Consider the following 24,538-nt stretch of genomic DNA (forward strand, 5'->3'; position numbering starts at 1 on the left):
AGCACTGCCACATCTTCAGCCCCTGGCTCTGGCTCTGCCACAGCCCTCCGTGTATGGATCATATTTCCTCCCTCACCTCAGCAGCACTGGGAGTCCTCCCTGCTCTAACAGAGCCCCTTTCATTGCAGCGCAGCACAGCGCACAGGCCTAGAGGAGCCGCCTAGGCCTCAGCCCACGTCAGTGGAGACTGTGTGCGATCAGCCTAGGTTGGGCGATGGGGAACTATGGTGGATAATGCTTTAGGGTTTGGGGTGTGTGTGTGTGGTGAGTGTTGACGATAATGTTGAGAATGTTGCTGTTTGGTCATCACTTTACAATTAGGTTTTTGTGTCAGTTGTTGTTTGATGGCATAAATAGAGCATTGGGTTGTATTTGGATAGCTAAATTTGGCACTGGGTGTTGGAATAACACCAGTGAATAAGGCCTCACTTTCCCCTGCGGAGGCTAGTCAAAAGGCAAACTACGGCAACCTCTAACTTAAAAACATTCACCAGCACTGTTCCCTCCAGCCAGCTACAGAAACACCTACTGTCCCTCCTTTAGACAAAAATCCAACTGTGCAATGGGGAGATTTTACACACCCTCTAGGACCATATAAAGGTCCTCACTCCATTTTGTCTTTCAGCTTTGAAAAATCCCCAGATTGCCGGAGTCCTCCTGACCAAGTTTAAAGTGTAAACAAACCCTCAACAGTGCCACTGCTGTGTGGCAGCTTTTCATGGCGAAATGTTTAGCGTTCGCTAAGTCACGTTTTGTTTTCCCAGGAAGGAAGCCAAATAATATCCTACATTTAGAACCTTTGCGGCAGACTGGTAAAAGTGATTCCAAAAAAATGCTTCAACTAATTAGTGGAAAAGAGGAATAGAATAGAATAGAGATGAATAGAATAGAATATGAAGTACTAATTCTAATGCTTTTGTATGGCAAATATGTGTTAGGATGTGGCATAATAGTTTTTACCTAGGGCTATTTCAGTATGGATGTGATGTTCTGCTGGTCTTTGATGGTGAACTAACACATTTGCTGCATGAAGTCACTTGTTTGCTCAACATAAAATACGGCCCATTGACTTTTAAGCCTGGGAGGAAGATACTTGGGCAAGAGTACTGTGCAGCTATGGCTTTGCGCCACATTTAATGGACACACCCTATTAATGCCCAATAACATGGTATAAATATTGCTCAGAATATAGATCACAGGCAGGGAAGGGCAAACTTAAGTGCTAAGCCCTTAAAGTCTATTGCAGCTCTTATCAGTCCAGGGTCCTGGGCCTCACAGAGACACGGCTCCACTGATCACCACCATTCACTGCCATTCATGGCTTTATCTTTCAGCAGGATCATTGGGACAGATGCTCTGCCTGACTTTCAGATTACAATGGAGCCTCTGTGCCGCTTCAAAAAACCATCGGAGTCTGCCACAAAAAAACACCACGACCACAAAGAGATGGCAAACTTTACTTTACTTCATGTTGTCATTGAGGCACTAAATCAATTTTCACTGTACATAAGAACACCCTGCCCTTTCATTTGTGATGCATAGAAAAGATTAATCTGTAGGTTTTCATATGGAAAGCTCTGGGTCTAATTAATCCAAGGGGCTCTGTAAAAGTCTAGCAGCCCTATTTGTCATATCATCATTTTTGTGCTAAAGTGTACACCTCAATAGCACTGAAAAGAATTTGTACAGTCCATGTGAATGTTTGTGATTTCTGTCTGTGGTGGTATCAAAAATTTAAACCACATGGATTTCTGGGTGTAATCAGTGGAGGAACACTGCAAAAGCCCCAAAGCAACAAAACAAAAAATGCGTACTTTTCCCCTGTCATGTATTTTCACGTCTCTCCCTTTTCCATTAGCATTTAACGTGTTAAAACGCTGTGAAGCTTATACAGAATAGCTAGTATTGTACCAAAAAATGGGTATGATCCAAGGTGACGTTAACAGGATGAAGCTGTCTAACCTACTTTCTCCACACCAGGAAGATGATCACCAACACATCAACATCAACTCTCCCTTTCAGTCCCCGCCAAGGAGAAAAGAAGGATGTGTGTTTACATATCTTTTAGAGTGGGTTCCTCTGAACAAGGATTAAATCACACAACGTACAGGCTTAAACAGTGTCTAATCAGCAAGTTATCAGTGGGGTATCAGTCAACAGAAACCACAGTCTTCGCTAAATGGACTTCATCTGGTTCTATGTATCCCCTGGCTTCGCCCCCAAAAGAGGAGGAATAACAACATAGTGGCAATACTTTCTTAGCGTGCAAACCCAAAACCAAAAACAATGCAAAACACACAACAAAAAGGGCTACATTCTCCGAAATAAAAAATAACTGCATGTTACAAAGGGAACAATGACCACTGTATCCATTTGAAAAGGTATAATTCAGTGTGAACTTTTAAATCTGTGTCAAATAAAAAAAAAAACTGGATGCCATTTGGTCAGGCAGTCGAAGAGGAAATGGATGATGTTTAGCGGGAAGCAGCCCAGCACAAAACACGCGCAACGCCCAAAACTTAATTAGGTTGCCACAGGACAAAGGTTGTGCGGCACCCAGCTCCATCTGGGGAAGAGTGACAATTCTTCTTGCGCCAGGGAAAGCTTATATGTTGCACGCGTGTGTAGCCACGAAGCTTATTGATATGGTCATACAGTATTCCTGGTGAGCAGGCGTCCAAAGAGACCAAGGAGACAGCTCTGGCAGGAAGGCTGGAAAAACACATGGGGGAGATTAAGAGCCACAGTATATCATGTCAGGCCAGATGGACTGGAAATGAATGGTCTATTCACTTCCACCTGGTTTTCCTGTAGTTCCAGGCTGACACCAATAGTGAAAAGAACCCTGTTCTGTGTGTGATCCAACTTGTGAAGATTTTATGGCAATCTTTGTCCTACTACTTTGGCTTGTGTCCTGTTGTGGCCCTAGTAATGCAAACAATGTGGTACACGTAAAGTACAATGTCTAGCTTTTGTTTGGGAGGTTTGATGGACAGTTTTGTCTGTTCAGGAACAGGGAGGGAACCCTCAGAAGGCGGTGTAATAACACCTCCTCTTTCCAGAGATGGTACCAAAATAAAAACCAAATCTCACACTTTGATAGACAGTTTGCTGCAATCACGGTTTACCAAACCACCATCCTGTCCAAACATTGCTTCTGTTAGTGTATACCGAAAATGAAAAAACTCTGTGGTGAGCACATCCGGTTTAAAGGTGGTGATTTGCTTGTTCGGAGTCCCAAACTGGGCAACCACACCAGGCTTTAACTGGCTGCCACTGGCCCCTGCCCTTTGTCCATCTTCATGTGTTAAAAAACAGCCTGCCAGGGCCTGTGGCTTTCGCCTCTTAGTTCTCACTGCTAGGCTCCTTCAGGATCAGAATTCTCCTTGTTTTCTGATGTGATGTCCCTTCTTCCATCTCCTCCTCCCTCCCTTCCTTCCTTTTTGTCACCAGTTTCTGTTTATTAGCCACAATGTCCATATAAAGCATCATAGACTAAGCAATGACTGAGAAAAAAAAGTTTCACCCTTGAGTTAAAAAATTTCACTCCTGCAGGAGTGGTTGGATACGATGCAGGCTCGAGCTTGCCTTGGGTGTCATCTTCACTTTTAAGCAGATGTGTGATTGCATTTGCCCCCGGTCTACCTCTTTTCTCGGCTTGTTTTAGCTGTCACATGGCTTCTTCCGCTCCCTGGTCCCCCTTCCGTGAGTGGAGAATAAACACCGGGACTCAAACATTGAGCGAAAATGTTTACCATCCAGAATTAGACTTCAAACGGCATGCTCATTTATGCATCAAAAAACTAAGAAAAAATGGTATTGTAGAGAACTGCTCAGAGCTGGCACAAGAGCCTTTTTACCAGTCAGATAATGAGTGGTTGCCCTCTCAAAGAACCTTGTAATTACATTGAATTTGTACGTAGCACTTACTGGCAATCAAAATGTCTTTTGATCAATTCAATGCAGGAAAGTTTATAGAAGAAGGCAGGCGGTTTTATGTATTCTTTCTTGCCTCATACCTTTTGACATTTTCTGTCTCAATTCATTTAAGGTGTTTTCAGTGCGAACGAAGCATTTAGCCAAATGTTAATGAATTGAATATAGGGCTGCTTTGCATTTGTCATAGCAATGATTTTTTTTTGATTTTCTACAGTGTTTACTTAATATTTTATGACTCAACTGTACTCACCCACCCCAGTAAATCAGCTACTAGCTGGTTGGAGATGAACAGGTAATTACAAGCGATAGTTTTCTTTCCTCATCTTGCCTATTTGCTGAGGCATTCCACTCAGAAATGGCTTTAGGCATGATCATTCCCAAAGAGACAGATGGGGAAAGAGAGAGATACAGAGGTAGGTCGAGAGAAAAGGCGAGGACAGGGGGGTGAGTGTGAGCACGCCAATGCTGTGCCAGGCTCTGTAAAACGTACTTTACTACCTACGACTAAAAAAGAGGCTTATTAAGATGGATTGGACTGTAAAATTGCTTATAGCTTTCCCCTCAGCACCTCCATGCAGAAAAGGGAAAACATAGTGTCTTAAATGTGTTCTCATCATGTCAGCACCTTTTAAGTAAAGGGAGATTTGCTTCTGAAAATATCATTCCTGAGCCTTTTTCAACACTAGTGAGGAACCCCCTGAACACATTAGGGAGTGTAGGTGGGACAGACCACCACTGACATGTGGATCACAAGCTCCTACTTGTCTTTTCCAAGCAGGCAGGGGGACAGGCACATGCCTCTTATAAACCTACAGCATTTCCTTTTATGGGACGATGATTCTAGAAGGTACTCGTCTGTTTTCCAGTTTCCATCCGTTTCGATTTCTCTGAGACATTCAGCAGTTCACATCTAAATTTGGACACACATTCTTTAGTGCTGATATTAACTAATGATTAAAAAGTGAGTAAGAGAGCAAATATTTTTGTTAACCAGTGGCAGACGAGAGTTCAGCTGGGATGGTCAGACCCACATTCATCATTTCACCGCTTCAAGCTAAATCTGAGCCGGGGAGTTAGAAGCTGACTGACACCAAGGGCGGTGAAACAAAAAGCCAGTTACAACCAACTATAATTAGTAGAATTAGCATTTTCTGAAAGGACGGGAATTGCATAATGTTAACTACATTTCACCGATCATATTCCATCTATTCCCTCATATATAAAACTATTATTTTTATATGACTGCAGATCCCCCTTTTATTGCCTTCAGCATGCAGCCTGCATGTAATGAGCAACTGGTCTATGACTCCAGCAATTACTGGTATTTCAGTTTATAGACAGGACAAATTTTCCCATTGTTAAAATTCAGGCTCGGCCTTGCTTGTAAAAGTTTTCAGCTCAAACTGAATGCACGTGGGGCTCCTTTTAGAACTATAAAGGTCAAGCCGTCTTCTCCTCAGCTAAATTAAGATTTGTACCTTAAAACAGATTTGTGTGCTGGATGTCAAATGACAAATGAATACGCAATTGTGAGGTGCACTCAGTAGATATTTATTAGTCAGCTGGAGCCGTCAGTCACCCTACCTTTGTAATCCTTCTGTCAACGTGATCTCTCCAGATGACACAATGTCATTACTGCCAAGCACCTGACGAGGCCTCAACTGTGTGTCGGGATCCGTGACTGTGTGTTCCCCCTTTGGCACCCCAGAAGGGGTGCGGCATCACCGGGATAATTGCTAGCTGAGCGAAAGCGCCAGGGCAGAGGCAGCCGACCGGGGGGTAGCGGGGTGCGCGGCAGGGAAGGAGGGAAGGACGAGCAGATCAAAAGGGAACGCTGGCTGGGGAGGCGAGTCAGCGAATGCCTGATTACCGGGATTTGGTGGCAGAAATAGAAATGCCACATGGAAGCATATATATTATGGTCGCTCAGAAGTCTTCAACTTTTCCAAAGTGGGGGTTCTGGGCGGCCGCCGGGATCAGCTGAATGGTGGCGGTGGTTTTTGGGTAGAGCGCTGTGCCGGGAGCATTGGTTCGCCCCGCACGTGAAAACGATGCTGCGCAGGAACTGGGGCAGCCAACCCTGGCAGCACCTTCTTTCCCCCCCTCCTTCAAGATAAATTGCCAATCAACTGTCTCATTCAAATCATGTTCAACCTCCCTTTAAAAAAAAAACAAGCATGCTTTGTGGTCTGGCGCAAAAAATTGTGGCCCATTTGGTGCTCAGGAAAAAGGAAAGTCATACCTCAGCTGGAGATGAGAATAAGCATTCCTTTGCCCAAATAAATGTGTGTCTTTGGTGTTGAAACAGACATGTCTCGGACATTTCAAAATGGTTGAAATTATCGTAATGAAATTTAAAGTCAAGTAAAGTAGAAACATTTGCTCGTTAAAAGCATGAAATGTGTCAGTGGGTGAAATCAGATTAAAGAGCAGCTATCTCATCACTGTCTTGGAAGGTAATTCATGTAGACATCCAAGCCAGAATCTAAGAGAGAGAAATCTGTAGTGAAAAAAATGCACTTTCACTCTAATTGGATGCATGACATCACAGAATGTACTACAGTGGAACAGTAATTGATAGTATGAAACTTCAGCTTTACATTTAAGCCATTTGTGGCTTTGTCAGACTGACCTAAAATATGTACAACAAGGATATTATGAGAAACACAGGCTGAGTACAGACTTGAAGTTTTGGTTTCTGGCTCAGACAGTAGTTCCTATTTGAGAATCCAGCGCAAGCTTTGATATATGAACATCACTGCAAGAGCGTGTTCCATGAGATTGCTAGTTAGTTGCTCTTGAATTGTGTCTAAAACATAACGTCTATAAAAAGGCTACATACTCTATTGATATGTACGGTACAACATAATTTATGTTTACGTACATCCATGTAGAAAGAAAATGCATAAAAAAAACGAAATCTCTGAAAAATGGAACCGCCAACAACCTCATAGCCTATGTTGGTCACTGTTATGGGTATGTCTGCTTCTCCATTTGACATTTCCATTTCACTGGAAAGATACACACTTACATACTCGCTCTCTGGCCAACTCACTCTCTTACTCACCCATAGACACACACACACATTTCTTCAGGTCTACACATTCCCAGCTTTCTGCTTAATGCTGGATTCCTGACCTCCCATCACCCTCGAATGAGTTTTTACCCGAATGAGCAGAACAGTCGTGACCACCTTCACTCACACATTCTATGCCATCTGGCCAGGAAAGGCGACATATAAACAAACGCATAAATTCTCCTCAATATGCCACAATGAGGATTATCCTACAATGGGGCCTCTCTTTTGGATTTGTCAAAGAAGAAGCTCACACACACACACGCGCACACACACAAACACACACACACACACACACACACACACACACACACACACACACACACACACACACACACACACACACACACACACACACACACACACAAGCAGACACACAGAGAGACACTGGTTTAGTCTAAACAGTCTGCCATCTGAGACCTTCTTTGGGCATCCTACTGAGCCCAGATTTAGTGGATGGATTGATTGCATATCTTGTGTCTATTACAGAATTATAACCACCAGTTGTTTGTGTTTTCTCTCATTCTGTCAGCAGTACTTTTCTGGGTCCCATGCCTGTTCAATAGGACTGTTTATGTGGAATTAGATCAGTCAGAGTAAATAAATATTCAAAAAGACATTTTCCATTCTGAATGATGGCGTAAATGTTAGCATATCTTCACAGAACGAGCGCTAACAAGCCATGGATCTTGCAAAGATGAAAAAAAAAACAGACTCCCTGGTCCTGCTGACATTTGTCAGGACACTGTAAGTCAAAAATGAGACAAGCCCTGGTAAACTTTCACACCGCTCTATGTCCAGCCCCCATGCAAGGCTGAGAACAGAGTCAAGTGTGGAAAAGAACATGTTCCCAGGATACATTGTTTCCATTATTCAAGGAGCACATCTGCATGGCACATTGGTGAGGAATGCTCTTTAAGTTCATATAGTTTTCATCTGGACCAGGCTCTTGTCCGCTCTGGGCCTAATTAAACAATTGATAACAGCTACACACAGTGTGCCTTGTTATCGGATGTAATTACAACTTGGGTGTGATCGCACAAATACCTGGGGAGTCTGGATGTGGGAAGAGAATGTGACTAGATCTCAGAGGCCAAGAAAGTTTAAGTCCAACAGTACTAAAGGAATAAAGAAAAACTTCAATTTGATTCTGAATTGGCCTGGCTCTTTTGTGGTTATAGGCAGCGAGTTTCTGCGCATCTTAAGCCTTTGGAAATGACCTGTGGGGTGAAAGTGTCAGTCAATGTCATACCCAAGGTGCCCTTCCTGGCTCCCTTGTCATTCTCCTGGAAAACATATTGCAGAGTAAAACAGCTGTTGCGCTGCAGTCCCAACATTAAAAGTGATTTAATAGGGGGCAGAAAGCAAACTAAAACAGTGAAAACACAAACATTTTAACAGCAAAGGACAAAAGGTCAGTTTCTCACTCAATTACGTTTGAAACTGTGTGTAAGAAACATGTAAATGGCTTCCATACAAATGTCTCAAACCTGGAGGATATACTAAGAGACAGATAGGGGACATACTATAAAGGAAGTGATGTATCCTTTACATGATGCTGATGCTTGGCAGAAATGTGCTGGGGAGAGAGAGAATGTGCACACACTACGTGGAAGCATTCCACACTCATCTGAGAGAAGCCCTATCAAACACACACACACACACACACACACACACACACACACACACACACACACACACACACACACACACACACACACACACACACACACACACACACACACACACACACAGAGGGAGGAAGAGAGAGAGGGATAGAGAAGCACACCAACTTTGACTCACACCAGTATAAGTTCAGCTGAACCATTGAATCCACATACCCTGATGGTTACCAATGGTTCATACTTTTAGAGAAAACACACCACGGTTACGAAGTCTGTTGTACAGTAACTCATACACAGCTGCAAGGGGCTAGGAAAAAAACACATTCTAACCAACACATCCTTGGCCCAAAGAAAGGACAATGAATTCCCATTTAAAATGGTGGTTTCCATACAGGTCCATTATAAACACATTAGGTCCCTGGAGAGGAATGTTAGCCGCTCCACTCAGTTTCTCCAGTATGAAAGGGATGTCTTAAAGACCTGAGTCATTGCCTGACTTGGGTTTACTGTCTGAATTGTTGCTACTGTGAGCATTCATTGCATTTTCATGGGCAGGCTGGGAGAGGGGGGAGAATAAACCCAAGCTGAGTCACTCTTAAAACTTCATCCAGAAAAGTCCAACAGACAAGTTCACATCTGTGACCATGTAGTCAAAAGAGAACAGGAGAAAGAAAAACATTTAGTCGCATTTTAAGTGTTCCTCAATTAGTTATCTGTAGTGTTGAGTATGTAATGTGTGCAACAAATGTGCTGTTGTCTACTCTCTGACATAAGAGCTCAGGCCTAAGAAAATACTTCCCTGCCATTGTCTGAAAAATGAGCGGCCATGTTAGAGTCTGAGCGTGTGGAGTGTAGGACTTTAGCCTGCAGCAAGGACAGGAGCTCTGTTTTAGAGCTGTCACATAAATAACAACGGGAGGAATGCAGTCTCTACATTTGTGTTGATCCTTCTTTACACTTTTACTGCTGGATGGGTAGTTAGGGCAGATTTCCGAAACCCTCTCTTTCCCCAAATTGATGTTTGTTATTGGCAAACATCTCAAACTTGAGTGCTGGTCTCCCTGTGGCAAATAGACCTCATGATTCTCTTGGCATACCAGGCCTTTATCAATGCCTTCAATTGTCAAGGTACTTCTGATTCAAGAGCCAATCTGATTTGAACAATTTACTTTCTGCAAAGTCGTATTCATTTTGGGCTTTCGTGTTAAAAGAGACGTGCCAACTGATATTTTCAGTTCTTCAGAACACTTTGTGTCACAACAAGGCAGAATGTTCTTGAAAAATGGCCATTCTCCTGGGTTGCCTTCAGGACTCAATCATGACCCATTATGTATCCAAGCTCTGATAACATTTCATTGCCCTTTCAACTGCCAGACTCTCAGCTTTGTTGTGAAGTCCCTGTTGAGAAGCAGAATGAAATGTATTTCAGGGGAGAGTATTCACAAACGGCCACTGTAACACAAATAATGTGTCTGCGAGTTGCCGGTGAAAGGAACTTTGATCGGACTGGCCCTTCACAGAGGCCTCCTCAGAGAAATATGAGGAGGCCAGCATGAAGCGTTTCCATCTGTTGGGAGTGACAGAAGCTTTCAGATGCTAAGAGTGTGGTCAGAGTGGTCAGTGGCCTGACCTGCGCACGGCATTCCCACAATCCTTTGCACACCGTATTTTTCAAAAAGCAGCCAGGTTTATACTTGGGAAGGCTGTATTCCTGAGGCCTTGAATTTGTGCCGGTTTTAAACGAATGATCACAAAGCACGAAGATGGCTCTTCAGACACACATATTAACGTTCAGAATCAAAGACTGACCTCTTTCTGTGAAGGTCTATACAAAAATAAAGCATGGGTGGAGTACCCAGAAAGTTTATAAATTGGGTCCAAATGCGCACAGTCAACATGGCGGCTCCTCTGGGTGTCTCTAATAGGGGCCCTGCTGACAAGGCATAGCCCTTTCCTTTTTGACACATTTTTGCCACTAGTCTGGCCAGCTGACAGGGCGGCCACAGCTAGCCAGCCAGCCCCCCCCCCCCCCCCCCTTGCCGTCTTGAACTCCCAGCGAACGAACGGACGCCCGGGCCGGGGGGAACAGGATCAGATGTCTTCCGTTCCTCCCCTCACCTGTGAAATTTCAGAGCCAGCCACTCTGAAAGGGAGCATTGTTTCCCCGCGCGAGGAATGCCCGCGCTGTCCGCAAAGAAAAGACTTCATTTGCGCAGGAATTTGGAGGGTCCCTGACAACACAGGGGGGATCTCCAGGGTGAAGCATGGGCTACTATTTCTACTACTTTTATGTTCAATGGCTCCTAATATACTTCCCCCAGTTTGTGTAAAACTGACCAATGAACAGAATATTCACAGTATGTTTTAGATTTAAATTTAATAATACTAAAGGGCTCAAAATCAATACAGTGTCAGTGTCATTGGCACTATGAATGCAAGTTTTTGATTCGAAATTGGAAACAGTTGTTCAGATGAATGAAAGTGCCGATCTTGTACAAGGCCAGACATTGGCTCATCCTGAACTCCAAACACTCTCCTTATACAGTGGAATCAATCACAATTCCCTGCACATCAAAGATGTCCTCTCCCAATGTAAACAGAAGTGACTCAGGAACAGAGGAAGCCAGTATATCTGGGAATGAGACGGACTAGGCCAGGATTTGGCTTGGTCGGATGCCAGGTGTACTCGCCCTTCTATGTCAGCCTCACATAGTGAGGCCATAGAGGAGGGCGAGAGACAGACTGGGTGAGTCTGGAGAGGTATTCACATAGGCACTCATTATCAGTCAGATTTCTCTCAGGTGTATGCATCTTCATATTAAAGTCTGTATCTATTTAGAGTCAGAAACCACCAATATAAATTGACACATTGAAGAGACAGCTCATTTTAATGGAGTTAAACTCTTCACCTGTAGATTACCTTTCTTTCACATTAATGAAATCTAGCATTGAACGTTTTCATCTAAAAGCATTGTTTTTCCTTCTTGTAAGATGTCAGAATGTATTTTTCATCTTGTCTGGGTTATGTGGAATTGATCTGCATTAATGCACTCGTAAAACCCTGAACAGGACGGACCATGTGTCCGTCATGTTAATTTTGTTTGCTGACAGTGACCTCTGTTGGCTAAATAATGAAAATTCAATTTTGTCTTGCCAAGTATCAATGCAATTTGTAGCGTCTTATTGACATCCTGCCTCAGCCAATCATCGACGTTGTGGGAGGGATCTATTTGTTCTCTATCCAATCAGAAATCATATCACCCGGAAACTACCGCTACACGCCGGATACTTCAAATGTGAACAATTTGAATTCGGGGAAACAACTCCTCTTTTCGGTATGTTATATTGTGATTTAGTAGGGGCAGATCAAATATAATTTGAAAGAAAATGCAGTTGCAGAAAATGTTTAATTCCTAATGCTGCGAAAAACCGTTTATTTCTTCCAAATACCAAACATATAACTGTTTAAGTTAACTCCATGCAGTTCACTGGATACTATCGCTAGCCCACTTCGCTAGTTAGCATGGTTAGCTAACGTAGCTTTTGCTTTAAAATAAATATTGCAATGTTTCAGCAACTTACAGTTTAGATGGTATTTTTGACGTGTTCCTGACCCTCTGTGAATACATGTCATTACAACTCATACGGGTTCTTAATACTTACCCAGCTCTCATCTGTGGTTAGTGACGAGGGATGGCTGGTAGCTAGCTATCGTTACTTTTGGTGGGTAACTTGTTAGCTCGTTTGTGCAACGTTAGTTATTTATCTTACTAGTTGATTATCCCATTTCATACAAAATATATATCTTTGTTAAGACTGAATTCAAGAGTTTCACAAACAGACTCTCATATGCACGCCACAAAACCTTAGAAGATGCAAGATCCAGTGGAAAGCATGCCCCCCTTTTGTGGACTGTGTCGCTTATCAGGCCACAACACTGATTTACATTAAAACAAAAACACTAGGCTCACATTTAGAGCGGAAGCAGTCAACGAGCTGCTGGTTACTAGAATTTACCATAATTTAATATGTACACTTCTAAAGTGTACGCATCAAACGCATCAAGTTCATTTTGGACAAACCTGCGAACCCTTGTCGGCAATGCATGATGTATTTTTTTCTCGCAAGCAGAACCATGGCAGACCATGGGGATGGGGTAGTGCAGAGCAAACGGAGCCGGACAGTGATCGTCCGCCACCTACCAGATGACCTTACCAGAGATGAGAAGGAGGACCTTCTCAAGTATTTCGGAGCATTAGCTGTCCGGGTTATGTCGGAGAAAGGAGTTCTGGTTAGTTCAGTGACCTCTAACGTTGTTCTCCAAGATTATTTTAAGGTTACACCTCCAAAAAACACACTAGTGTGTGAAGAATTGCACTCACCTTTCTTCACAGGAACATTGCTCCTGTTGCACACCTTTTATTTAGCCAGCTTAACAAAAATGGTAGCGTAGAATCCCTTTTCTTTTCTCTATGAACACCCTGCATATACCCTGTAGGCCATTAATCTATGTGTGGCGATGTGTGTTTGTTTGGTCCCCAGAAACATACGGCATTTGCATCATTTGACACTGAGAATTCAGCTGCTAAGGTATGGAGATTTTTGTAACTGCGTTGTGAAGACAGTGGATGTAGGGCTTAGTATCTTCGGCAGACTTCACCACTTCCCCTCTCTCCCTTCACAGGCACTAAGCAGACTGCATCAGCTCAAGGTTCTTGGCCACACACTAGTTGTGGAATTTGCAAGAGATCATGAGAATGTAACTATCCTAAAAGACCCACCTGTAACTGATGGGTACGTGCACTTCTTTGTATCAGAGTACTTTAGATGAAGGCATTTCTGGCCTTGTGTTAAATCACTGCCACTAAGTTTTCTATTATGCTTATGTTAACTAATTTTTATTTTATTGTATTATTATAGTTAGTTTCTAATATGTTGGCACCCTGAGATTCTTCTCAATGAAGAGTGTGTTACAAATAAAATTAATTATTATTATTATTATTATGAATCTGTATATACTGTAAATCTGTTTAACTTGAACTGTCCACAGAATACTAATGGAGTCAGGGCTAAAGGGTTACACTATGTTTGTAATGACACAAGACAGCTCTTTGAGGACTCAAAAAAAATGTCTTCTAAATATCAGTTTCTGTAGTCTTTGACCCCCTTTTCATCTTGTTAGAAACCATCTCCCTGCTATAGCCCTGTCTCCCTCAGTCTTCTGTGCACAGTTAAAGCTAAGGGTCCAGTGGCATGGTATTCAGTCACCTGTGCTTTGTCATTGTCATTGCCATTGATGTGCTGTTAATGCGCTTTCTGTCATGTGACTGGTGACTCTTATTAACTGTTCCTGTGCCTTAGAATATAATTGAGGCCTGCCAGTCCAACAAAACAACACCATACAACCAGTTAATAGGATGCAATTGAAGACATGCACTGCTACATGGTCTTGTATTATAGCGTAACAATGGTTAATGGTTATCTCTGATTGAATACGTCTCTGTTTAGTTGTTCACTCAACACCTTTCCAGTGCTTGACAAGAATAAAAATGTGCACTTTATCAAATGAATGAAAAAGTAGGGAAAACCTGCGCTGTGCAACAACATTTGGCTGTTGGTGTATATACTCCTCTCCCTTGTACGTCGCTTTGGATAAAAACGTTTGCTAAATGACTAAATGTAAATATACTGCTCAATGCTCTTTTAACTTTAACTTTATCAAAGGGCAAAAACATGTCCACCCAGAAATGAGATGTATTACGTGGAAATTGTACCCACTTTGCCCCAAAACACTTATGTGAAATCAAAGTAAGGTCAGGTTTTTAAGGGAAAGGAACTCTTCCATCTGACTCTCTTGTTTCAGTGCTCTTGTGGAACCGGATGGAAAGAGGAAGAAAAGAAGACAACCACAAAATGTTCCCCTCATAGAGACTGGCATCGCTCCAAACCTCGGGTAAGTAGCTACTCTTCTCTTCGTGTGAGACCGTAAAAAAATCGTTGACTGTGTCCACATGCTAGGTCCTGTGAGCAGAGTATGGGCCCTAGTTCTTGAGTGTGTCTTATGTGTTCCCTGTGTCTTTATGTACATACTTGGTAGAGCTAGATTTTCACTTGTGTGAAAGTGTGTGTTGCTTGCTGGCACATCTCTGAAGCTTTATGCCCCTTTTTCTCATTTTACCACTCATAGAAATTCACACAGACACACAGACACACAGACACACAGACACACAGACACACAGACACACAGACACACAGACACACAGACACACAGACACACAGACAGACAGACAGACAGACAGACACACACACACGGCAGGCAGGCCTTCCGATGGAGGTGTCAGCGCTGGGCTGGCCCATGTTGTCCTCCGGGCTCCGGCGCTGCCCTGGGCTGATGGAGAGCTGATGAGAGGCTGTCTCGGGCAGTCTCATGTCCAATTACGTGGCCCCGTCTGGCTGCGGTTCCTCTCGTCTGACAGGCCGGCTGCCACTGCCATGTGCCGGCGCCAGGTGGCCTTTGATAGAGACGCTCAGGGCTATGATATAATTCGCCATGAGTAGTAGTCACCTCACCTTCAATCACGGGCAGCTCCTCCAACCCCCCCCCCCTCCTTTCCCCCCTTCCTTTCTTTTCTGTATCGCTTGCTTTCTTTGCCACCCTTCCTTAGTAATGCAAAATGGTTGCTGGGTGCATATGGCCAACAAAGAAACTGGAAATAATATTAATTTAGGCATTTTTATGATCGCTTATACATCTCATCCAATTCAGTCTTCGACATGCTCATGGTGGAGGTAGTGGCATGCACGCCATGTTGTTATATCACTAATTGTATGTAAATGCTGTGTGCAGTGTTGATATACCTGTGAGGATGAAAGATTTATAGGGATAGTAGGATGGGACTGCCAACTAATCTGCAATCTGTGTGGGCTTGTCTGCCAGGCCATGTTGCACTATGGCCGTCCCGTATTGGTTCCCCTCACAGTTGTTCTGTAGACTGTAGGTCTCATCAGACATTTATGCAGACAAAAGCTGCATGCACAGCTGGCAGAAACACAACAAATATTTGCGGGTTGAATTTACAACAACAGGGCTATGAGCGCACTTTGTGGTACCATTCTGTTGCTGTTTCAGGCAAAAATGTCAGGTAGTCATCAATCATTTTGTGCCCTGACTTCAACTATGGCAATTCTGATGGTATTCCTTGTATACTGCAGGCTCCATTCTCGAAATAGTTGAACTTTGTATTATAGCTTGTGTCACACATGGAGACTGCCTTTAACACAGTAGGCAAGAGCCCTGCCATGTCCCCACTTTGTTTCCTCAGAGGCAAATGTAGACATCGGTTGAAAAGGGTTTGATTCAGCCTCCCTTGTGTGCGGTTCGGGCCTGTCGAAAGTGCTCGTGTAGAGGCTGAATAGACGCTGGGATTTCATGCCGGTCCCCCCACTGTGCCTGAATGGAGGCAGGGTATTGAGTTCTTCTTGGGCAACCACAGATTGACATTTTCCCTTAAAAGGAAAAAAGAAACGAAAACAAAACCAGACAGCCAAAGCCCTTGGAGCCAGCTTCTTGCATCACTGTTATTTAGGTGCCCTGTTGTCACAGGGTGGTTTTATTATTTATTTATTTTGAGAGGTTGCTTTGTGGTGACCAAGGTCTTCATGTATGTTTGCCTCACAATGCTCAAGCGTTCCCGCTTCCCTTCCACAGGTTGAAATTCCAAGCCAACCCGACGCTGAAATATTTATACCCTCCCCCCAGTAGTGCGGTCGTGACAAACATCACACACGCGCTGCTGAGCGTGCCCAAGTTTTACGTTCAGGTGAGTACGCCACGCACAGCATTCATCTTCCTTTGTCGCCTTTCACTATTCACAGGTCATTTCAAGTTCATGTTTCCTTTGTTTCTCTTTTTGTTGTCGTCTGCTACCTTGTTCTCAGTAGACCATAATCGACTCCTCTCCAAGCCAAAGTCCCAACAGTAATTTGAATAAAAAAGAAAAATGGAAACAAACAAGAAGGGCTGTTTTTCTGCAGTCATTTTAATTGGCACTTGGCAGTTTTGAAACATCCAGACATTTTTTTCCCTCCCTTTGCTCCCCCCCCCCCCCCCCCCTTCTTTTTTTCCTAAAAAGATCAAATAGCAAATATTTGCATTTAAATTTTCAGGAGGGAGAAAGAGCATTAATAATGAACCTAAGTGGGAGGAATGATTTATAGGCTTAACATTTCCCCCCTACAGCCACGAGCCGCCTCTCCTCTCTCTTCTCCCCTCTCTCCCTGTGAATTATGAACATCCACCTCCGTTCCCTCTACAGTCTGTGGGTGGCGCTGTTGTGTCGTGAGAGAGGCGAGGCTTGTTGAGCCTGGTCGAGCCTCATCCTGTCAGACACAGTGCTAAACGCTCCCGATCCACTTGCGACGCACAGGGCAATCTGGGTTGCATATGGAAGCGAGGTCACAATTACTGTTAGTCGACGTCGTGCACAACAGCAGGTGCTTGAAGTTCAGTGCGAGACAGAGAACACATATATACGTGCACACACTCACACATACATTTACTCACACACTCACACACACACACACACCAGCGGGTGTGCTGCGCCTCAGACTTCATAATACACTCCTTAGATCTTGGCAGTTATAATAAGCATCACTCTGTGGTGGATGCTTATGACTCTCAATGTCTCTCTCTCTCTCTCTCTATATGTCTCTCTATCTATCACTCTCTACTATCCCTTCTCTCTGTATTCTGTGTGCCTTTGATATTCATCTCTCTTTTTGCTCCCTGTCTTTCTCTCCCTCTCTTATCTGCCTTTGGCTCTCTCAGGTCCTCCACCTGATGAACAAGATGAACCTGCCTTGTCCGTTCGGCCCCCTGACGCCCAGACCTCCCCTGGTGAGGCATTAGTGCAGCCGGACACAACATAGGGGAGGAGACGAATCACTGAGGGACAAATGAACAGGGAAGTCTGTAACATTAAAGGTGGCCGATCTGTAACTGGAGGTCCTACCTGCCACTATAAACCTGAATGTTACTCTAGTAACAGCCACGCATGAAATTTGGTGCACACGCAATAAGCAAATCAACCCAAGTCTTTTTAAGCCTTATTTTAGCGATATGTCGTTTCATGAAGTAAACCGCGATTCCAGCTATGTACTTTCAAGGTCTGTTTGACCATTCTTCGTGTAGTTATGAGTCTCTCCCCATTTTTTTTAGATAGGAGCCTGATCTTGGTGGCCTGAAATAGTTGCCCAGAGGTGTTGCCAAGATCACAAAGCTTTACACTGCCTGTTACCACGGCACCACCAGCAGCCTCCTATTCTACTTAGTGGACAATGTGTTGGTGGTACTGTTCATTTAGATCATATTGGTTGTGCATGCTGAAAGCCTGAACGTTTGGTTTTGTCTACATCCATCTCCAGTTTGAGATGTACCATGTACCTGCGGGCCCCGTGCCTCCCCCGTTCCCACCGGAGAACCCCCCTCTTCCGAAGGAGGGGGCAGACGGCAGCGAGGAAGAGTCGGAGTACGAAAGCGATGGTGACGAAGAGGAGAAAGAGCGGTACGCATTGACAAACCGTTTCTTGCTTTGCATTCTCTGGCCGTTTCCCCCTATGTTCACCCGCGGTGGGTCACCGCCTCAAGGTTAAATCTACTCATATGTCAGAAGCTGTAACAGCCGATATATCGTCTCCGATGGTAATCCGCAAATCACTCGCAGTAGTCAAGTTAACTCTCCCACCTCGACTATTACAAATCGAGTGGGGCCCTTAGGCAGTGCTGCCGGCATCTATACCAAGAAGACCAAGCAAAGGTGTGAATTACTGAAACGTTGGCCGCCCAGAGTCTCTCGTGCCGACCTTCAGGATAATAAACACACGTTCTCAGACTGATCTTTACTGACCATTGAACACATGAAAGATTGACGATATCTCCTTCCTATTCATCGCTTCAAATCTATTTGTGCATTTATCTCCTGTGACTCCACCCAGGATGGTGAGACTGATGGGCCTGGTCAACCAGCCGTGCAAGAGACCCGCTCGGACGAAAGCGTCGGCCAAGAGGAAGAAGCCCAAGCTGAAGGACCTGCTGTACGCTCCCAAGCCGGATCCGCAAAGGTGGCTCTTCCCTGTCACACCCCCTGCATGTCTCCCAGTCACACATTATAATTTCATTACAGTGTCATTGGCAATGCTAATTCAAATGGTCTGCTATGTATTTCTCATAGTTATAAATAGAGGGGCGGACATTTTATATAGTGCCTATTACATTTAAATTGAAACATTGAGAATCTGCCATGAAACAGAACATTTTCTTGAAGATACTGCAGATAATATGAAATTGTCAGTGATTGCAGACATTCTTATTCATGCTGAGCATAACAGCAGACCGTAAAGATGGCAACAAAAGGATTTCTTGAATGCCACTGTGTTGCACAATGTAGTGGAGAGGAAAATAAAAAGAATTCTGACAAATTCAAAAGATTTCATTTTCAACCAGTCTGCAGACATCTCTGCCACAGCGTCACTCCGCAGCAGCTTGGAAATGTTCTATTCTCTTGGGTACTGACATTTGGCTCCCCCCATTCTGTTCTGTTCTCTTCTGTTCCACAGCACTGCAGCCCCTGTTCTCCAGGCATCGGATGTGTTTGAGCAGCCTCAGGCCTTGGGCCCCAAAAAGATTGAGTTCCACATCCCTGCAGAGGTGTCCTCCGTCTTGGAAACCACAGACCAGGCTCACGAGGAAGAGAGTGAGGAGGAGGGAGAGGATAATGCAGGTAACACCTGCCCTCACACACACACACACACACACACCCACACCCATCTTCCGATACAAGCTAGACACCAGTGTTACCTGGACTCTGGGGTTTTGATTAACATACCAGATAGTAGGCTTGGGATCGATGCCTTTCTCGTGCATCATTAATCAGAAGATCCACCTGATGATTATCGATCTATATCTGCATTTTTTTAGGTAGAAATAAACGTTGTCTTTGCTACAACAAAACCTTACTTACCGGTTTCAGTGTTGTGTAAGGAGGCACCACTAGATAGAGCCCATTGAACAAGCAATGGAGTTGTCAGGTCAAATCATTTCATCATAGCAAATTAAAACGCTATTAATTTCAGATAGATTAAGATTGTACATTTTTGCACATTCCCACTAGATATATTTTGTGTAGCCTAGATAGAACAATAGCCAATGCTTATGTTAAACGTTATGAAAGGCCAACAAAAAATCTTAACAGTTACCAAAACATGATAATGTTACTGATCCCGACTTGTCAAGACTGAGATATTTCGATTCATTTTAATACATTGATGCCAAAAAACATTTAGAGAAAATAACGTGCCAAACATTAAGAATTGGGGTTCAGCTGGTACCCACAGAGAATTACGGAGCCTCTCTTTGTCTTCTCCCTCAGCCATCCTTCCCTCTCTCCCTCCTTCCCTGTCTCCCTCCTTCCCTGTCTCCCTCCTTCCATCTCTCCCTCCTTCCCTCTCTCTCACCGATCCGTAGCTGTGGTTCTTTTTCTCTTCCTCTGTCTACTCTTCCTCTGTCTTGCCCCTCCTCCCTCTGCTGCACCAACATGGAGAGGTGCTGAAGCCCAAAAAAGCCACAGAGAGCAACATTAGCAGACTCACTGTGCAATTATATATTTATATTTTTATATATTTGTTTTTGGTGTTATTCTCTGAAATGTTTTTTTTTTTTTTTTGTGTGTGTATGTGTTTATATGCATGTCTAAAGATGGTTATGTGCATGTTAGCCTTATTTGCAGGGGATTTTTCAATTTGTATTTTGGATTTAGCAATGCGTCTTTAAAAGGGTCCAACCGTCTTTTGAAACACATTGTGTGTTTTTCATCCTAGTAATGCAAAGTCATTAATGTTTCAGAAAGTGTGAGCGTGTGTTCCTTTTTGAGTGCATGTCTGTGTTTACACACTCCTTGTAAGCCTCTCCTTTTCTTAATTTTCCTCAATCTTCCAGTTGTTTGTTTTGCACTCTTCAACCCAAAGAAAAGCGAAAAAGGCAGATATGAAAGACTCCCTCCCTTTTTTCCTTTCTCTTTCTTTTAGTCTGCCTGAGACCAGATTGACAAGGCCTTTTTCTTTTCTTCTTCCTCCTCCCTCCATCTCGTTTTGGGCAGATAAACAATGCAGTTCAACACAGGAAGGGAAGCGCAAGCTGCATGATAAGGTTTTGGAGAATTCAGATTAAAGGGGGAAAAAAAGTCTTACGAAAAGAAAAAAAACGGATCTGAGTTCTCACAGGCGAATTTATCAGAGCCTGTCTTTCTGCTCCGATACACACACACACACACACACACACACACACACACACACACACTCACTCTCACTCGGGCGTGCCCGTGCAGATCTGAACGACAAGGCTGCAGAGGATTTGCACCGGCTTGCCGTGCCTCCCCCATCCTCCTCCCCCGCTACACACACACACACCCCTCACTCTTTCCTCTTTTATCCTCTCGCACGCGTCTTGTCTCGTCTGGTCTGGTGCCCGTGTGCCAGATGCCAGTCCTGCCCTGCCCTCCCTGTCGAGGGGCTCACACGGGAGAGAGGTGCGCTTGAACGTGACCCGCTCTGTTGTGTCAAGGAAGGGGGAAAAAAAACGTGGTGTGGCTTTTGCATCGCTGCGGATTTGGTAATGAGGGGTCTTGCTTCAATGGAAGTGACCTTTTGGTCTGTGCGGTTTAAGTGGCTCTGATGGTTCAGTAAGTGTGTGTGTGTGTGTGTGTGTGTGTGTGTTTTTATTTTATTTTATTTATTTTCTATCATTTTTTAATGCTTAGTCCCCTCATTATCTCTAGCAGGGGTTGTCGGTAAGGGTGCCAGTACACACACACACACACACACACACACACACAGACCCACAGACAAACTTTTGTGTGTGTGTGAAATTGTAATCCGCATTAAGGTGGCTTCTAATTTCCATCTCTACCATTTTTAAAACCTGGAATCAAAAGTCTCACAGGGATGACCATTCATTAAACATTTGAATGTGGATTATGTTGACTATTGATCCATAGTTTGTGTTTTTGTGTTCATTGCTTCTTTGGTGTGCTTCTTTGGCTTTTTCTCATTCTCTCTTTTTCTTTTCATTTTTCTCTCTATCTCTTTCTCTCAGCAGAGACTGATGAGCGGCAGGGTCCCTCAGACGAGGTGGCGGACGGTTTTGGGAAGATCTACCCGACCGCCCAGGCTCCCCAGGCGCAGGAAGAGGACAGCGAGGAGGAGGAGGACATCCCCTCGGACTTTGTCTCCCGGAAGGAGCTGGAGAAGGGACGTCTCTCAAGGGAGGGTAAGGGACACCCTGTCTCTCTCTCTCTCACACACACACACACACACACACACACACACACACACACACACACACTCTGAGTAAACCACTCCACATCAAACAGCATCAGATATACTGGCTATGTGCTGCACTGAGGTTTCGTAGAAGAGCCCCATCCGATTAATCATTTATATATTTTTTTAAATTCTGGAGCACAGGTGTTATTAGGAAGCTCAGTCTTTACCCATGTGAATTACAACCAACTAGAGGTGCATCAAGGTGTGCATTTCAAAGACCTCTGTTTGCCCTCGCTCGTCTTGTCTCCAGTTTTCACTAGGAATATCACACATTATGTAGTGTTACACAGAATGCAGTGTTTTTGTGTTTGTTAGTGTTTATGTATCAAAAAAGCTGACTGCTGCTGACCCCTTTGAGTCTCGTGTCTTGCCGACTTTGTTCTCCTCCTGAGTCACTTGCTAACTTTCTAAACTTGCTAAACCTCCTCCTCTCTCACTCTTTTCTAAATTCTCTCAGAGATGAAAAGGATGTCTGTATTTAAAAAATATGAGCCCGGCGAAGTGACCTGCAGATTGTACGTGAAGAACATCGCCAAGCAAGTGGAAGAAAAAGTAAGTACCTTCACTGGAGGAAGACTCCCACTGAAGCAGCAGCAGCTTATGAAGACTGAAGTATAGGAGTTCATCGATTTAAAAAGTAATTGGATTGGTTCCCACTGCTACCTTTGTTTTCTGTAGGACTTGAAGTACATCTACGGCAGGTACATCGACATCACGTCAGAGGCAGAGAGAAACATGTAAGATCCCTCATCTCCTCAGAAAATCCGCTGTATTGATACAGTCAGACGGCCGTATGAACATTTCGTGTAATGAGTGTGTAATGTGTCAGACCCATGTGGTTTCTATGTCTTATTCTCTGGTCTCCTATGCTTCCTGCAGGTTTGATATCGTTTTAATGAAGGACGGGAGAATGAAAGGTCAAGCTTTCATTGGCCTCCCCAGCGAGAAAAGTGCAGAGAGAGCCTTGAGGGACACCAATGGATATGTGCTCCACGACAAGCCACTCGTAGTCGTATCCTTTGCCAGAGCAGTCGGATAGACATGTTGTTGTTCCTTTTTATCCTCTGAAAGTAATGGCTGAGAATGGTCATATTATGTGAATGGTGTAATTTCATAGCAATTTAATGAGACAGTTATTGTATTCACCCTGCTGGTGAATGATGTCTGGAAAGGAGAGAACAAACATTATTCCATTACCTGCATTTTGAGTCCTTGACCCAGAATACAGCAATTTGCCCGCTCAGCCAGACCCAAACCAGATGCTGGAGATGCCAAGAAAGCCCCAAAGAGGTCCTAGAAGGGTAAGCTATGGTCTTGTCTCCTTTTGTCTCCTTGGGGATGTTTTGGAAGGGATTTTTAAGATGTCTAGCTACCCTTCCAATTGTCCAGCGCTCACACACTGTGTAAAACTAGATCAAGCATATCATCTCAAAAATATAATAGAAGACATTTTATTAATCCAATGAATTATTTCATTTGTTTAAGATGTTGATGGCAAATAACGTCCCTCTGTTGTGATCCAAGGGGAAATGTTGTATCCTTCTAATTCTGCCATATCCTTTTAAGATACTGCTTTTATAGACGTGTTTGACTTTTACTTCACTATATCCTCATACCCTCCGCCTCAACAGACCCACTTTAACCCTAGATAGAATTATAATTTGAACAGAGACAATCAGAAAATAACACTACTTTCTACTTGGCCATAAAGAAAATGTATGAAAAAGCAAGCAAGTTGAAAAAAGGAAAAAGTTGTTGAACAACGTGTATAATGCTTCTTTGAGCACTTTCAGTAGTGAGTCACTCTGTACAGATCCAAGGTTTAGGTGTGGATTTATGGCTTCTTTTTTACTCCTTCTCTCCATCTTTTCTGTTACCTCTGCTGAGTCCTAATTGCATTTACAGCTCCTGGTTTGTTTCCCCTGCCATGTCTGAAATAAGATGTGTATGTATGTGCAGTACCCACTTTTAAACCCCTTTCCTCTTCTCTCCTCTGGTGACAGTGTCTTAAACATCTGCTCTCTCTCCCTCGTCTCTGCTTTTCCAGACTGCAGGTGTTGACCTGGCCGCCCCTTAACTGAAGACCTTGATTTAAATAAAAAATGTTTTTTTTTTAATATGTATATATATGTATAATAAAATCCCAGACTCTGACTACAGTCTCATTATTTGATGACGTCCGTTACTGTGTTTGATGATTAACTGTTCTGTTTTATCAAAGGGTAATGTAATGTTCCAGTCCAGTCCAGTTGTAGTATGTGTGGTTGTGTATCTTAACATTTTACACTCATGTCGTGGTGCTGATGGAGAGTGTTGTCTTAGCCAAGTCCTGGGCGCTAAGCAACAGATGGTGGTGTCAGTGCCGTGAGACTAGCGATGACTGGCAGAGAGAGGGAAAACAAACACGCAAACAAACAATCTCGGGATATGTGTGGAAGGCGGCCGTGGCTGAATAACTGGCCTTGATCTAGCGAAACAGAAGCTGCTGTCTGTACTTTGCACTTTGGAGCCCACCCTCCCT

The 24,538-nt window shown here is 43.7% G+C and overlaps 1 protein-coding gene across 4 annotated transcripts; it reads left to right on the plus strand.

Annotated features, from left to right (window-relative positions):
- The first annotated feature begins 11,876 nt into the window (after positions 1–11,876).
- rnpc3 (RNA-binding region (RNP1, RRM) containing 3) lies at positions 11,877–24,171 on the plus strand. 4 transcript variants are annotated; one of them, XM_031583892.1, is made up of 16 exons: positions 11,877–11,975; positions 12,772–12,931; positions 13,183–13,230; positions 13,325–13,434; positions 14,504–14,593; positions 16,349–16,460; positions 17,468–17,536; positions 18,064–18,203; positions 18,634–18,759; positions 19,255–19,418; positions 21,788–21,961; positions 22,475–22,569; positions 22,696–22,754; positions 22,897–23,029; positions 23,246–23,318; positions 23,503–24,171. In XM_031583892.1, exons 2-15 carry the CDS (start codon positions 12,776–12,778, stop codon positions 23,312–23,314), a joined length of 1,545 nt encoding a protein of 514 aa, XP_031439752.1. In that variant the 5' UTR covers positions 11,877–11,975; positions 12,772–12,775; the 3' UTR covers positions 23,315–23,318; positions 23,503–24,171. The 4 variants fall into 4 exon arrangements, with proteins under 4 accessions (XP_031439752.1, XP_012670668.1, XP_031439754.1 ...); XM_012815214.2 differs by having other exon boundaries at positions 24,065–24,171; XM_031583894.1 differs by having other exon boundaries at positions 21,791–21,961.
- Positions 24,172–24,538: the final 367 nt, after the last annotated feature.

Source organism: Clupea harengus, chromosome 17, assembly GCF_900700415.2.
Source record: "Clupea harengus chromosome 17, Ch_v2.0.2, whole genome shotgun sequence".
Taxonomy (NCBI): Eukaryota; Metazoa; Chordata; class Actinopteri; order Clupeiformes; family Clupeidae; genus Clupea; species Clupea harengus.